This window comes from Herpailurus yagouaroundi, unplaced genomic scaffold (genome assembly GCF_014898765.1).
Source record: "Herpailurus yagouaroundi ecotype Mexico unplaced genomic scaffold, PumYag 566, whole genome shotgun sequence".
NCBI lineage: Eukaryota > Metazoa > Chordata > Mammalia > Carnivora > Felidae > Herpailurus > Herpailurus yagouaroundi.
Genome location: NW_024412783.1, coordinates 169,789 through 187,170, shown reverse-complemented (window position 1 = coordinate 187,170; position 17,382 = coordinate 169,789). Strand labels below are relative to the sequence as shown.

The 17,382-nt window shown below is 34.5% G+C and overlaps 1 protein-coding gene across 1 annotated transcript in view; it reads right to left on the bottom strand.

Moving 5' to 3' along the window:
- Positions 1-64: 64 nt before the first annotated feature.
- Positions 65-17,382, bottom strand: part of LOC121023557 (butyrophilin subfamily 1 member A1-like) — a 76,765-nt gene continuing 59,447 nt past the window's right edge. The window contains exons 6-9 of the mRNA XM_040465514.1: positions 14,406-14,426; positions 2,446-2,466; positions 2,170-2,196; positions 65-636 (exon numbers count right to left, since the gene is read on the bottom strand). Of these exons, the coding sequence (XP_040321448.1) occupies positions 65-636; positions 2,170-2,196; positions 2,446-2,466; positions 14,406-14,426 (641 nt within the window). The remainder of the gene's footprint in view (positions 637-2,169; positions 2,197-2,445; positions 2,467-14,405; positions 14,427-17,382) is intronic.

Below are 17,382 nucleotides of genomic sequence, written 5' to 3'. Positions count from 1 at the left end.
TATTTACAAACTTCATAAAAATCCCTAGTTTCAGCAGATTCAAAATAGGGCAATTTTTGCTCAGTCACATAGAACGTCTTCTTCCTATGGCTTTTCTAATATGACCTAAGGGCAGGATGGTGAGAGGGTGTTCATTTTGACCATTGTAGAGGGGGCCAGGATAAAAGTATGGCCTCAGAGAACCTGTGAAGCAGTTTCTATAGGTGTAGATGTGAGAAAGATTGGTCACATTATAAAACGACACTCTTCCAGCCTCATAGTCCAGGAAGATACCAATAGTCTCAGGAGATTCCTCGAGGTGGAGTGTTTTCTGTGGGTTTAAAAGAGCTTGGTAGTCATTGTTTCTATTCAAGCCTATTGTCCAGAACCCAGTCTCAGAGGACACCATGATTTCTCCCTGTCTGCAGACAGAATCCTTACAAATGCCTAAAGTCCATTTTATTTTATTTTTCACACTCACTTCCCAGTAGTGTTTACCTTTGGAAAAAATTTGCTGACCTAATACACAGACCAGGTTATCAAACCGCTGTCTTCTTTTGGGTAGTTCCTGTAAGGTATCACCTCCTTTCACACTTTTGTTGTCATCAGTAATTTGGAGATATGGGTTAGCTGTGTCTGGATCCAGGGTAACATTTTCTATAGAAGAACATGTTGTCAGTCTTGGCTATGATCAATTATATTCAACAGTAATTAATGCAATATACAAGAGTCCTTCCTTTATCTAGGAACTTTTTCTGCTTACTGGTACATGAAGCACATTTATAAATATTCAATTTTCAAAACAAAATATGAAATGAAGAAATATTTTCATTTTGTAGTTGAGACAACAAATACTTAGAGAAGTTTGTCGAACAATGATTACTAATATCCATCAATGTTTGGCTTCAAGTCCAGACTTACCTGATTCAATTTGTGAATTAACTGAAGACAATTATAAATATTTACATTGATTCTCAATGTTTTGACAGTTTAAAATTGTTATAAATCATCAAATGAAATTTATCTAGAGTTACTCAATTAATTTTCCTAAAACTGCTTTCATATAGGTGCAAAATTCAGATACATGGATACAAAAATAATTTTTAAAGTGTTGTATGCTAAGTATATAAACACACAAAGCAAAGCTAAACTTGATTCAGATATTTACCTAATTACACAGGATTCTGTTAATGTACACTGTATGTATTTCTCCTATTAATTAAGTGATCATAGTTATAAGCAAAACTAAATTCTACTTGTATTAGTGTAACCACAAAGAAAATTCCATTAGTATTAATGCAATATTAAAAATAAATAAAGACTCTTAGTCTTAGTTAGCACTGTAAATATAAGATTGTAGGCACTTAAAGCCATTGCAGCTTAGTTGCTCATGGGTATTTTTCCAAAGCAATAGCTGATATCTAGACTATACTTTATTCAATTGGTAAAAGTGCCTCTCAAGTTGTCTCATGAAAGTAAATATTATGTAAATTAGTCGTATAAACTGGAGAAATCTCCTAATAATATTCATTATATATATATATATATATATATATATATATATATATATATATCAGTATATTAATACCTGGCATTTTTTCCTCACAGTGTATTTGTGGGAATCAAATGAAAATACTTTGAAATCATTAATACAAAGTTAGAAAATATAACACAAATTGTTGTTGTTCCTAATATTAAACAGAGGTCATAAATTTGACAATTTGTTAGATGTCAAAAACTTCTGGTTTTTCAATTTGACAAATTAAATGAAGTGCCACAAATTTTGATTCCTTGGAAATTAGTGGCATTGTGTCAGTAGCCTCCATCCTAACATAGTAAGAAGGCAGCCTGCCCTTACCCCATTCCCTGTCAGCTACACCCTAGAGACATTCCCCAATGAATTTCTGGTTCTGAAAAGCATGTTAGATGATATCATTTTGGGCTCTAATGTTCTGCTTCCATCCATCACTGAACCTCAGAAGCAGGACCATTTGTGATATATAAGGAGCTATAGCTATAACATACTCAATAATAAGCATAACAAAGTGGAAATTTTGGAGAAAAAAAAGGGATGTGTGTGTGTGTGCGTGCGCATATGTTTGGTGTGAGTTTGTGAGACCCCTTGTCTGGTGGCCCAGTGTACTGGCTAAAAATAAGAACAAATATCCAAATACTTCAATCTCTAGTTACCTGCATAGCGTCGAGCATATTTCAACCCTAAAATTAAGAAAAAAAAGAAAATAAAAGAAAAAGAGTATAGTTTTGTAACCAAGGTTTACCAATGAATAAAACAAGAAAAGGATGAGTGGTCAAAAGGCAAGTGCATGAGTCAGGGCTACAGATGGTCATTTTCATTACTCACCTTCTTCTCCCAAGAATTTTATCCTTTCTGAAAGAATGAGATAGAGTAAGAGTTTGTTTTGAAATATATTTACATGTCTATCCTCACAGAGAAATATTACTTACCAAGTTCTTCATGAAGCTTTCCTGAAATGCAAAACAGTGACAAGTCTTGTGAGAATTTGGTCAGGACTCATTAACTAGACTCTCTTTCTAATTTTTTTAATGTTTATTTATTTTTGAGAGAGAGAGAGACAGAGCATGAGTGGGGAAGGAGAATAGAGAGAGGGGGAGACACAGAATCAGAAGTAGGCTTCAGGCTCTGAGCTCTGAGCTGTGAGCACAGGGCCCAATGTGGAGCTAGGACTCATGAACCATGAGATCATGACCTGAGCCAAAGTTGGATGCTTAGCGGACTAAGCCACCCAGGTGCCCCAACTAGACTCTCTTTCTAATATTTGCACATGTAAATTGCTTGGAAAGAAGAAAGAGAAAGAGAGAGAGAGAGAAAGAGAGAAAGAGAGAGATTGAATTCAAGTTATATATTTGGAAAATAGGTATTTAGAGTCTTTGGCTGCCTTTGCTTTATCGTAATTCAAAGGATCATAATGCAAAATTTTGACAAGAAATAGCCTCTCCCAGGTGTTTGTATTAAGCCTATGGACAGACTGCCCTCATCAAAAGAACAAAAAAAAAAAAAGTATAAATTTAAGAAACTAGCATTGAAAGTGCCAGTGAGTTTGGATATAATTTTTTTCTCCGCACCTTAAGAATTAAAAACTAAATGCAGTTAGTTCAGCTATAATGTTTGTTTTGAAAATGTAACATATTAAGAAAGAATTTCAGTATACTATGAATTTTTTCATTTTTTATGTGTGATTTTTATGGGATAGAAAACTGTACCCAGTTTAATCCACAGGTGCAGTAATATATAAAATATATAAACACACACACACATACACACACACAGAAAAATACTCCCATACACAAATATGCACAGATGTCAGAAGGACAATGAGATACACCCACCCACAAATGGTATTACAACTCTCTGTCCTGACACATCAGAGTAACTACAAGATTCCAGCTTCACCAATGGTATAAGGCTCCATGCCCTTCCTTTCTTTGGCTTTTAACCCTATTTATTTTCTGTTCATTTACTCTCTTTCTACTTTCTTTCACCACTATTTATGTTATTATCTTCCTTTGCATGAGTTGTTGGGCATGCTGGTGGAGGTAGGGGCAATCAATATATGCTGCCACATGTCTTTTTCATGGTAAAGTGCCATAAGGTTATAGTATTTAGGTATTTCCTGGCAATTTAAAAAGTAGAAAATTCTGTAACCTGTTTGCTAGGTTTTATTTTTTAAAAATATGTCAACAACAAGATTTTTGGCTACCGTGCCTGTAATGTCATGTTTATGGATGGAATTTATTTCTACAAAATTCATATGCTTTTAAACCCAGTGTAATAATATTAGAAAGTTGGGGCTTTGGAAAGTAATTAGGTCTTTACAGTGGAGCCCTCATGAATAGGATTAGTGCCCTCATAAGAAGAGCCACGAACACTTGTTCTTGCTCCCATCTTCTGCCTTGTGAGAGAACAGTGAGAACATGGCCATCTGCAAACAAGGAAGATTTGCCGGTGCCCTGTACTTGGATTTCCCAGCTTCCAGAACTGTGAGAAAAATCAACAAAATGAAAAGGCAGCAATCAGAAAGTGAGACAATATTTGCAAATCATGAGGAAAGAGTTAATGTCGAAACCATATAAAAACATATACGACTCAATAGCAAAAAGCAAACAATCTGGTTTTAAAAAATGGACAAAGGGAATGAGTAGACATTTCCCCACAGAAGACATACAAATAGACAAAAGAACAACAGGTACATAAAAATATGGTCAACATCACTATGTATATTATTATTACTGTCACTGTTCGTTATTTATCGACGGAAAAGAAGTAAATGCCAGTTTTAACCACATGAATGAAAGTGAATTGCGATGGCATTATGCTAAATTAAGTCAGAAAGAGAAAGAAAAATACTGTGCGATATCACTTATATATGGAATTTAAAAAAAACCTGAAGTCATAGAAACAGAGAATAGAATAATGATTACCAGAGGCTGGAGGTAGAGGGAATTTAAGAGATTTTGCCCAAGGGTATAAACTTAAAACTGGAAATGAATAAGTTTTTGAGATCTGTTATACAGCATAATAATTATTGTCAAATACACAGTATTAGAAAAATCAAAGTTGTTAAGAAGATAGATCTTGATTTTTCTTACTCAGTAAATAAATCATAATTATGCAACATTATGGAGTTGTTAGTTAATGCCTTGGTGATAATTATATTGCAATATGTAAATGTATGGAATCAACACGTTGTATACCTTAAACTTACACAATGTAATTTGTCAATTATATGTCAATAAAAAAGATAAAAAAATAAGCACAATTTAATTTAATTTAATTTAATTATTTTATTTTATTTTATTTTGGTTTTAAAGAGCTGTTTCAAAGTTGCTAAGAGACTAGATTTTAAATATCCTCACCACAAAAAATAAATGATAATTATGTGATGTGATATTGATGTGAACATTACCAGGTTATAGTGTGGTCAATATATTCCAAATAGAAATGTATCACGTTAAAAAAAAAAAAAAAACAGAATTCTTAGAGATATGAGCTTTGCCAGATATAATGTTTAATATGTGTTCAATATAGTGTTCAATATGTACCTGAAATTGATATGTGACTTAAGAATATTTAGCATCCAGTTATCAATAGAGTTTTTTTTCCTTTGCAAAAGTTTTGTATTTACTAGGTAAAAAAAGTTTTTTTTAATTTTTTTTTAAATTTTACTTATTTATTTTTAAAGAGAGAGAGAGAAAGCATGTGCAAGCAGCAGAGGGGCAGAGAGGAAGGGTGAGAGAAAATCCCAAGCAGTCTCCACACTAATGGTACAGAGCCTGACATAGGGCTCAGTGCGGGGCTCAAATGCACGAACTGTGAGATCATGAACTGAAATCAAGAGTCAGATGCTCAACTGACTGAGCCACCCAATAACCCCCAAGGTAATTTATTTTAAATAAAGTCTACTATCAATATGTGGGTACATCATGCATTCAGAATCAAAATGGTGATTTTATTTTATAATCCAGACAATAAAACATTCTTCTAAGAAAATTATAACAATAATTATTTATCATTTCACTATAATATAATCATGATTTATCATTTAATCTTTTTGTCTGTTTTTGTGCTACATATGTAAGCACAAAAATATAGGCACTACCACAGAAATCACAGTCATGTAAATTAAGGAAGAAATTGATATTCAAAGATAGGGCATAGAGTTGTAAGTAATATAAAAATTTATGAAACACAAATTGTCATGCAGTTAGAAATTGCACTTATGTGAATAGATAATAAAATTTTAAACTAGAGTCTCATGGTGGCCAGCTAGAGTTGGTTCAAAATATGAACAGAGCTTTTTCCAAATATAACCAAATTATATCTCTCCCAAGTGTGATCTGTGTGATATCAAGAAAGTACCATAAATTAGGTTGATACTGTTATTTACAATGTGATGGATAAATGAGCTAACGTGAAAAAAAAAAATCTGCATTCAGCATCTGGTATTTAACTTATCTGACATGTCCACAAGTAGCATTTATTACTTTTTATTCATGATATTCCTAATTTAACTGCAAAAATTTTCTACTTATCCAGCACATTTTTACTGAGACTCTTTTTTAGACAAAGCACTATTTTCATTGTGATGAATAAGACCCAGTTTCTTCACCCACAGAGGCATTAACAAGCTGCCTGACAATTGAAGCACCATTCCAAAATCAAGGTGCTTTAACAGAAGAAGGGCCATCCGAGGTATTTGTGCTCATTTTCACAAGGGTTATATTCTTTGTGTTTAATTATAAACATAATTTGTTACAAAAATGATATGTGTCAATTTATTTTTAAAAAGTCAAGGAAAGAAAAAGGGACCCATTAGGTGTCTATTACCCATCTATAATCCCTTTAAAATATCTTGCCATATTCTCATTATCTAAATATGCAGAATAGTTTTACCCCACAATAGTGAAAGGAATAATCTAATGCATGTTTTTCATAATGTGCTCTATTCTTTTAGAGATTAATTGTAACATTTTAATGAAAATAAACACTATTCTATAGCATAATTAACTGATTTATTTTTAATTTTTTTAATTTTTTTTTTTTTTTTGAGAGACAGAGCATGAGCAGGGGAGGGGCAGAGAGGGAGACGCAGAGTCCGAAACAGGCTCCAGGCTCTGAGATGTCAGCACAGAGCCTAACGGGGGTCTGGAACTCACGGACTGTGAGATTATGACCTGAGCTGAAGTCAGATGCTTAACTAACTGAGCCACCCAGGCACCCCTTAACTGACTTATTTTTAAATAAAACTTAATGCATAGGGGCACTTGTACCCCAATGTTCATAGCAGCACTCTCAACAATAGCCAAATTATGGAAAGAGCCTAAATGTCCATCAACTGATGAATGGATAAAGAAATTGTGGTTTATATACACAATGGAATACTACGTGGCAATGAGAAAAAATGAAATATGGCCTTTTGTAGCAACGTGGATGGAACTGGAGAGTGTGATGCTAAGTGAAATAAGCCATACAGAGAAAGACAGATACCATATGGTTTCACTCTTAGGTGGATCCTGAGAAACTTAACAGGAACCCATGGGGGAGGGGAAGGAAAAAAAAAAAAAAAAGAGGTTAGAGTGGGAGAGAGCCAAAGCATAAGAGACTGTTGAGAACTGAGAACGAACTAAGGGTTGATGGGGGGTGGGAGGGAGGAGAGGGTGGGTGATGGGTATTGAGGAGGGCACCTTTTGGGATGAGCACTGGGTGTTGTATGGAAACCAATTTGACAATAAATTTCATATATAAATAAAAAAATAAATAAATAAAACAATAAACTTTATTTTTTAAGCGTTGAATTACTGATTTTTCCCTTATTCTCATAAAATTAAAAACAAAATTATTGTTCATTTATAAATCCCATCCTTCAGGTGATCTGACAGAAAGGGAATAAAAGACAAATGATATACAGAAAAATGACTGTGTCAAAAAATGTATAAAATAAAAATGCAGTTTGTGACTATAAAGAGCAAAGACAAAACAATAAATCAAAAACAGAGAATGAAGATTAAGCCTTTTTTTTTTTTTTTTTTTTTGCCAAGTGTCACTGAGGGATTGGTTCTAATTATCAGAAGTTTAGGCAATTGAAGAGATTACTAATGTTAAGAGAGTTGATGAATTAAGTATTGAATTTTATTACCAACTTAGTGAATAAAATCACTGGATCCAGCTGTACAGGCCACTAAGAGGGGCGCTTTGTTTGTATTTCCTTCTCCATTTCCTCCCACTCCACCCTCCACATTGAATTATTCATTATGGTCATTTGACTCTAGCTCCATCTTAGGTTTCCTGCTTTCTCAAGCCCTTCCACCAACCTCCACCCTTCATCAGCCTTCTGAGTCTTGCTCATTGACTGTGGAAGCTCCTTTACAGGTCTTCCAATGCCCACTCCTGCACACGTCAATGGATTCTCTAATGCAGTCTTTTTAAAACTCAGATCTTATAATTTTTATGTTGAATACCTACTTACTCAGAATTCCTCAGTTCCTTTCACCACTCATAAGATAAATATTAAATTCTAAAATTAAGAGGTTGGTTATTATCTGCCTTCTATCTACCTCCTCAGTCATAGTTTCTGCTAGTTCATTGATGTATTACTTTATTAATACATTTACTTTATTCTTCTTTTAATTTTAGGTACATGACAGAAAGAAATATGTGCTCTGTATTTGCCTATGTATTACTATTGTAAAGCACATTTTTAAAATGTAAAGAGCATTAATAAATAAATGTAGGTTGTTGGTGGTGAAGATGATGATGAGGAGGACAATGATGACAAATATTTTTTTTTCCTCTCAGGATATGTCCCACATGACTAACCTACCTTTGTTAAACTATAGATAAATGCTTTCATTCTTCCATGAATCACGTTTAATTTTTTTTTTTTGATAAGAGAAAAGATACTTGTTGGTATTTTTTATGAAATGAATTCAAGTTTTTCTTTACTCCAAAGAAGTATTAATTCAATTCTGGGAAAATGAGTTGAGAAAAATTATTAGAAATGTAACAAATATATGTATAGTGGTTTCAGAATTGGATTAATTTGTAGTTAATTCTGATTTCAGTCAGGATGGGCTTATGTTATACAGACCCATTCAGAGTACTTTTACATTTGATCAACAGCTTTCCTTAAGTGAGAATGTTTGTTGCATAGAAAATCTAAATCTTAATAGGATTCCAAAATTAAACACAGCAGGGACATAGGCTTCCAGGGCATGGAAATTAGAGTCAAAATTAAACCATAGACTTTACATAGGATTTCTCTTTTCCATTAAACTACCGATTTTACACAGACTGTACACAAACATGTACAGACTTTTAAGACCTGTTTATTTAGTTCAGTGTATATCTCAGAGTAGATTGTCTTAGCTTTTCTTTTTATTTTTTTTTTCTTTTACCACTAACCATATAATCTGTTCTCTACCTTCAAGGAAATAACATTTTTGAATTGAAAATCTTGTCACTGTACCCCTTTTTAGAATTTATATGATTTTCTTATTTTCTTGGATAATATTCAAAATTCTGTTTCTTAGAGAGCATTCAAAATTCTTAGAATGGTAAGGAGATGTTGCATTTACCAGCCTTTGCCTACGTATAGCCTTGTCTAGGTTTTCAGAACCAGAGGCACCTGGCTAATATTGTCTCTTCTAATAGAACCACAGACTCACCTCCCCTCAGAGTTTAGTGCATGTTGTGCTTTCTGCTTTACACGTGATAGTTCTCTCTTTGACCTACCTGTCCTTTTCAATATCTCCAGCCTCTTCTGCATTGACCTTCTTTAGCAAATCTAGAACCTCATGTCTGAGCCCAGTCCAACTGTTGTACTATCCATGGCATCATTTACCCTCCTCCATAACAAATATTAGAATATTTGTTTTTTATTTATTATTTAAATGTGGAATTTGTATCATTCTTGTAGCAACTTCCATAAAGAAAGACAGTCCTTTTGTCTCATTGTTTCTTAAGCACTGACTGTAAAATATTCAGTTAATTACTATATATACAAAAGACAAATGACCTCACTGAATGGCACTGAACGTAAGACCTGAGTTCCAGCGCTAATGGCACACATGGATTCATCTTGTTCTTCTGTATTTATGCCTAAAACTTTGTCTTATGAATAGTTATGTTCACTTTTTAAAGTAGCAGGAAGATACTTTACTTGTTTCAAAAACTTTTAGGTCACACATGGGGTGCCTGGAATTTGTTCTTTAATAATAATGAAAGAACATCAATATTGGAATATTGATATGGGATATTCAAACACTGCTTCAATCAAATATAAATATCACTTACCGTTCTTTTTTTCTATGTTCCCTATATAAAGAAATAAAGAAATAAAATGTATGTTAGAATGTGTCCTCTTATCCCTATTCATGGAATATCTGTCCTATTACTTGGTCTCAATTTGAAAACAGAGACCCTGAGAACAAAGACTTAATGATCCAGTGTATATGTGTCACACAGAGAGAGATAGTTATTTCCTGAATAATAATAATAATAATAATAATAATAATAATAATAAACACAAACTAAATACATACTATTTGACTTGGAAATGTGTTTATGTAGATATAAAATAGGATATTAAAAGTGATCTCTTTTGGATGATGTCTCAAATTTGAGAATATAAGTGCCAAGGACCTACAAATTCTACCCATTCTTTCCAGGATAAGAGGGAAGTCTGAAAGTGGCCTTCAGACCCTCATTTTATCACACTTCATTTACAATACCTGGCAGCTTATAAGAAGGAAATGAAGTGGGGGGTGCTTCTGAGAAAGGAGGATTTACTGAAATGGAGGGTTTGTTTTACCTTACTTTGCATTAAAGACGTGTTATATTTGGCATACTCAGCTCTAGCAATATATCCTTTATTTGAGCAACCATAAAAACTTAAGGTGTCTGTCTTGGATTTTTAGAAATAAGGAGGTACTTTCCCGCTTCACACCTTAAAATGTTCCAAACTACAGGCTGTTTAGATGTACAGTCTTGGAAACATACCATGTTTATCTTACATTAATATAAACTTACTGCAGATTTGTCTTCCAGAATGAACGCCACATGGCTGCAGACTTAGGGTCGATTGGAATTTCAATGGATTGTACCCCCAACCACTTCGGGATAACCCATTTCTTTGAGTGTTTCAGAGAAGAGTCAGCAAAACTGTTCACAAGGCCTTTCTTGAGAATTTTCTTAAGTAGATAATAATATAGTATGTTTCTTGACATTACCAAATTTATTTAAACAAGTATATTTTCTTTTTTTTTTTTTAATTTTTGTTTCAACGTTTTTATTTATTTTTGGGACAGAGAGAGACAGAGCATGAACGGGGGAGGGGCAGAGAGAGAGGGAGACACAGAATCGGAAACAGGCTCCAGGCTCTGAGCCATCAGCCCAGAGCCTGACGGGGGGCTCGAACTCACGGACCGCGAGATCGTGACCTGGCTGAAGCCGGACGCTTAACCGACTGCGCCACCCAGGCGCCCCTAAACAAGTATATTTTCAATAGCTATTTATTAAACATTTGACCAAACGTGAGTATAGGGCCATAGTTATATGTGGCTTTATAACTGGTTTGTAGAATAACTTAGAAATCATCAAGTTTATGCAAAAAACAACCTTATTTAATCTCACTGTTAACGTTTCAAATAAATTTCCCAGAATTATTTTTTCATGTCTATTTTGAGTATTAAATTGTTCAGGCCATGCAATGGCCCATTTCCCTTCTGCCTCAGGTCTCTTACCTTCTCTCACCTCCCATGAAACTTGTGGTTCCTCCAGGAAAGAGAACTGAAGGTGGAGTGGAGTGGGAGTTTGTGTAAAGGAAGGAGAAAAACTTGTCTCACATGAGGGTAGTCTGAGTGCTTAGATGTTCAAATTATCACTTTCTTTTGGAGAGGATTTTGGCAGATTCCTTAAGGTCCTCCCTGTCAATTCCAACACGAACGATAGCCTTTCATGGGAGAGGAGTACTTAGTAACTCTCTTAGGAAGTGTTCCCTTCACATCACTCTCTTGAGGTCACATAGAGCCTAACTGAAAGTCTCATGCCAAATATATTTCTAGGCATCTCCAGGACAAGATTCTTCACCTTGCCTCACTTGGCCCAGAGTTGCATGGCCAAAGACATGAGATTCAATTCAATATAGTATTAAGGGAATACAAGAAATTAATTTTGACATAAGTGTTTCTCCAAAAATTAGGTGTTATGTGATCTTTAAACCCTAGATCAGGAAATAAAACATTAGGTCTGTTTCCTAGCTAATATTTTCTTTCATACATAATCTAGAAAAACAAGGAGCAAAACAATTTGACAAAGAAAAATATAAATACAAATAATTTTTTCCACTCAACAGATATTTGTGGACTGGCCGCCCTTAGCTCCGCATGGATCAGGCTCCCTCGGTAAAGGAGGACACAAAGCTCTGACCTGTCACATGCACAGATCACCATGAAAAACAATAATGAGAGAATGCATGGCTGTGAGATACCATAGACTACTCATATCCCTCTCTCAACTAGTGAGGGTTCACCAGGTTCCCACAGGAAAAACAGAGTTAATTAGGAAATGATTACAGAAATAAAATATTTCAGGAATAGAGAAAAACAAGTACAAAGGTACAGAGACCAAATTACCATAAAAAATTCTCCTAAAAACAAGGCCAAGAATAAAGAAAAATCAAAACAAAAATATGCATATGGTATATCAAAGCTTATGCATATCATATTTTTAAAATTGTATATATCATATAGAAAAATGCAAAGTCTTTAAAAGTGCCCAATATTGATGGTGATATATTTGATTGGCAGAATTAGCATTAATTGTTATTTAATAATATAGATTCAGATATTAGAAGAAACCAATATGAAGATCAAAATTCAGGTATTAATTTGTATTTAAGAAGTAATAGTAGAAAAATCATAAAGGAATATCTGAACACCTTATTGAGACTGTAAAAAACAAAACAATAAACAGGAGAAAGATTTCAACAAAGATGCCACAGTGTGACTCTTTTAAAATGCAAATCATTTATAGAACTTATAATTTATAATGTTATAAAATACAAAATAGTTTCAACTTATGACTAATCATATATAGAGAAACCGCTTAAAAGAAAGACCATTTAAAAAATAATTTATGATATGGAATCAATTGCTAAATTTTAGTTGACCAATATACTTTTCTATGATGTCTGCCGCTAAAATTTAAACAAATACTACTCACCTTTCTGTTCACGTAAGAGCTCTGTGTAAAAACAAATATATAATAAAGAATTCAACAAAGTATATATGGAAGAATTTCTAAAGAAACAGACTTTACTCAAATCTTTCAACATCTGACTTGGTAAAATATTAGGCAAGTAGGTGAAAATTAAAAGCTAGAGAAGAAAAAAACAAAAAAATAAAAAAGAAGGCATTGTGTACATTATCTCAAATAGATAATTTCTAAGAGACTGCATAGTATCATAAAATATGCTCATAACTCCATCATCTACGGTCTCCTTTCTCCAAGAACTAAGTCAGTCCATTCGGTTCCATCTGCTGATTGTGTGGATGTCATCCTAGAATATTTCCCAAGCAAAATTCATCCAGATTACACATGGGGTTTGAACTACAAGAGACTGGGACAAGATCAGTGAGCCTTTGAGAGAAGAATATATCCAGAGCCAGAAACAACCTGAAACAGCTAATTAGTCTTTATTGCTCATCCCAAGAAGAAATCCTGGGCATTGAAAGACATAATTTTCCTCTAATGCTTCATCTAGGAGCATAGTCTGATGATAATACAAACAGCAATTTCTACTTTGGAAACTGGTGTGTGGTACATGAGGAAATTTTTTTAAATTTTAGTGGGTCAGAATAGGTAAGAAAGAATCCTCAAGACATGAGGAAATTTTGAAAATGCAGAAGAGAAAAAAAATGTTCTCCAAGTACATTTTACACAAGCTTCCTTTTCTCAATTCCAGTGAAAGTGGGTTAGCAAGTAAAACATGCACTTCAAACAACAAAAAGTGAGAATAGCTAACATTAGTAGAGATTTGGATAGTAAACAAGGCTGTGCTGTGCATTGAAATGTAGCACCCTGTACCTTTTCAGTATATCTGGTAGATTTAACTGCAGACCTTCCTTTAGTATTTTCCTCAAGTATTACCCAGTTTCTCCTCTCTGTAGAATCAAAGCAACATTTGCAAACTTCAAGGGATTAGACACAGCATGACCTAATAGAGCTCATGGACACTCGAACAACCTAATTAAGAAAAAATGAGGGGCGCCTGGGTGTCTCAGTCGGTTGAACATCCAACTTCGGCTCAGGTCATGATCTCGCGGTTTGTGAGTTCGAGCCCCGTGTCAGGCCTTGTGCTGACGGCATGGAGCCTGGAGCCTGCTTCAGATTCTGTGTCTCCTCCTCTCTCTGCCTCTCACCTGCTCATGCTCTGTCTCTCTCTGTCTCTCAATAATAAAGTAAAAACCTTTAAATTTTTTTTAAAAAAAGAAAAAAATGGGGGCGCCTGGGTGGCGCAGTCGGTTAAGAGTCCGACTTCAGCCAGGTCACGATCTCGCGGTCCGTGGGTTCGAGCCCCGCGTCGGGCTCTGGGCTGATGGCTCGGAGCCTGGAGCCTGTTTCCGATTCTGTGTCTCCCTCTCTCTCTGCCCCTCCCCCGTTCATGCTCTGTCTCTCTCTGTCCCAAAAATAAATAAACATTGAAAAAAAATTAAAAAAAAAAAAAAAGAAAAAAATGAAAGGAAATGCACAATCCCAAATTCCAAAGTGGTATGTATATACTTATATCTTTACCAAGTGTTTTTCTCTTAAAACTTTCCTTCAAAAAAGGCCTGACTTTTTATACTGTGATCAATATGAATACACAAGGAAGTAATGAATGACTTACCATATTCTTTCCGGAGTTTACCTTTAAGAGGAAATACACAAATTAGAGTGAAACTAAAAATTCTGAGAGTTCACTGCTCTGTGAAGATGATGCGGTTTATTACAGATGGAGGTTGGAAACTATATTTTGTATCTGTGAGCCATGTGTTGTGCAGCTGGATAACAAGTAAATACAAGTTTCATCCTCATAGAGCTTATTCACAGAGTTTTGAGAACCTGTATTATGATTCAGAGAGGTCTGAGCCATGACCCTCTAACACTGCCCAGGATGATATTCTCTCGAGAATAGTGGACCTGTTGGGTATTTAGTAGTTCTGAGCTGTCTTACATTAAAATATCCCCAAAGGACAACACTGTAACAAGTATTGCCAAATGCTTTTAAAATTTTTCAAACTGTTTGAATAAATCTCTTTCTGACACTATTAACTACATTTATGACGGTTGGAGGAGGTCATTCAAAGAGAATGAGAGTAAAGTATGTATCTCCAAAATCATATCTCTATGCTTAGGAGAGTGCAAAATGTTATTATCTTAAACCCTTGTTCACACAGCAAGATTTTTTTTTTTAACTGAAGCATAATTGACCGGATATACTTTATTAGTTTCCACTACCAAAAGGTAGTGATAGAATATTTGTGTTTTATGAAATCATGAGCAAATTGAGTCTAGTTATTATTGACCACCATACAAATATAATAGAATAGTATTGACTATATTCCCTGTGCTGTACATTATATGCCCATTTTTTATTTTTTTTTTACTTATTTTTTTTTTAATATGAAATTTATTGTCAAATTGGTTTCCATACAACACCCAGTGGTCATCCCAACAGGTACCCTCCTCAATACCCATCACTCAACCTCCACTCCCTCCTACCCCCCATCAAACCCTCAGTTTGTTCTCAGTTTTTAAGTCTCTTATGTTTTGGGTCCCTCCCTCTCTAACTTTTTTTTTTCCTTCCCCTCCCCCATGCTAAGTGAAATAAGTCATACAGAGAAAGACAGATACCATATGTTTTCACTCTTATGTGGATCCTGAGAAACTATACCCGTTTTCTAAATATATTTTGTTACTGAAAGATAGCACCTGTTATTTCCCTTTACTCATTTCATTTATTCCCCCACCAATATCCTCTATAACAACCATCAGTTATTCTCTGCATCTAAAACCACAGTTTGTTTTGTTCTGTTCCTTAGTTTGTTTTAATTTTTATTTGTATTAAAAAATAATGTTTATTTATTTTTGAGAGAGAGAGAGAGAGCACAAGTGTGGGCGGGGAGGAGAAAGAGAGGGAGATACAGAATCCAAAGAAGACTCCAGGTTCTGAGATGTCAGCACAGAACCCAAACTAGGGCTTGGACTCACAAACCACGAGATTATGACCTGAGCAGAAGTCAGACGTTCAATCAACTGAGCCACCCAGGTGTCTCTGTTTTGATTTTTAGATTCCACATGCAAAAGAAATCATATGGTATTTGGCTTTCTTCATCTGAACTATTTCACTTAGCATAGTACTATCTAGGTACATCCATATTGTCTCAAATGGCAATATCTCGGGGCGCCTGGGTGGCCCAGTCGGTTAAGCGTCCGGCTTCAGCCAGGTCACGATCTCGCGGTCCGTGAGTTCGAGCCCCGCATCAGGCTCTGGGCTGATGGCTTAGAGCCTGGAGCCTGTTTCCGATTCTGTGTCTCCCTCTCTCTCTGCCCCTCGCCCGTTCATGCTCTGTCTCTCTCTGTCCCAAAAATAAATAAACATTGAAAAAAAATAAATAAAAAATAAAAATAAAAAAAAAATAAACAAATGGCAATATCTCATTCTTTCTTAATTCATTTTTATGGCTAAGTAATATTCCATTATATAGATAGAAACATATATATATATACACACACTATGTTTTATTTATCCATTCAACAATCATTGGACATTTATGTTTCTTCCATATCTTGGCTATGTAAGTAATGCTGTAATAAACATAGAAATGCTTTTTAAATTTGTGTTTTTAATTTTTAGATAATTACCTTGTACTGGAATTACTGGATAATGTGATAATTCAATTTTATTTATTTTTAATATCCTCAAGCAGTTTTCAATAATGGCTACACCAATTTATATTGCCACCAACAGTTCACATTATCCCTTTCCACATATTTACAATTTGTTGTTTCCTGTCCTTTTGATATTAGTCATGGTGATAGATGTGAGATTATATATTACTCTGGCTTTGATATATATTTTCCTAATGGTTAGTGATGTTTAGCATATTTTCCTGTAACCATTGTATATCTGTACATCTTTTTTGAAAATTCCAGTCAGCTGATGGCTCAGAGCCTGGAGCCTGTTTCCGATTCTGTGTCTCCCTCTCTCTCTGCCCCTCCCCCGTTCATGCTCTGTCTCTCTCTGTCCCAAAAATAAATAAACGTTGAAAAAAAAAATTTAGAAAATTCCAGTCAGATCTTTGCCCATTTTTAAATTGGGTTGCTTGAGTTTTTCATACTGAATTGTATGAGTTTGTTATGTATTTTCATAGTGAATCCCTTATTAGATACATAATTTGAAAGTATCTATTCCCATTAAGTGGGTTGTGTTTTCATTTTGTTAATAGTTACATTGGCTGTGAAAAAAAATTGTTTGATATGGTCCTAATAGTTTGTTTTTGTTTTTGCTGTCCTTGCCTGAGGAACCATATTCAAGTAAATATTGCTCAGACTTTTGTCAAAGAACTCACTGCTTATGTTTTCTTCTAAGACTTTTATGATTTAGATATTACATTTATGTCTTCCCACCCGTTATCAATTTACTTTTGTTTATGGTGTGAAAGTGGTCAAATTTCATTCTTTTGCAAGTATCTTTTTAGTTTTCTCAACATCATTTATTGAATGGATAGTTTCCCCATTGTATATTCTTGCCTCTTTTGTCACTGAATAATTGTCCATATAAGTGAGGACTTATTTGGGGGCTATTCTGTTGTGCTCATGTA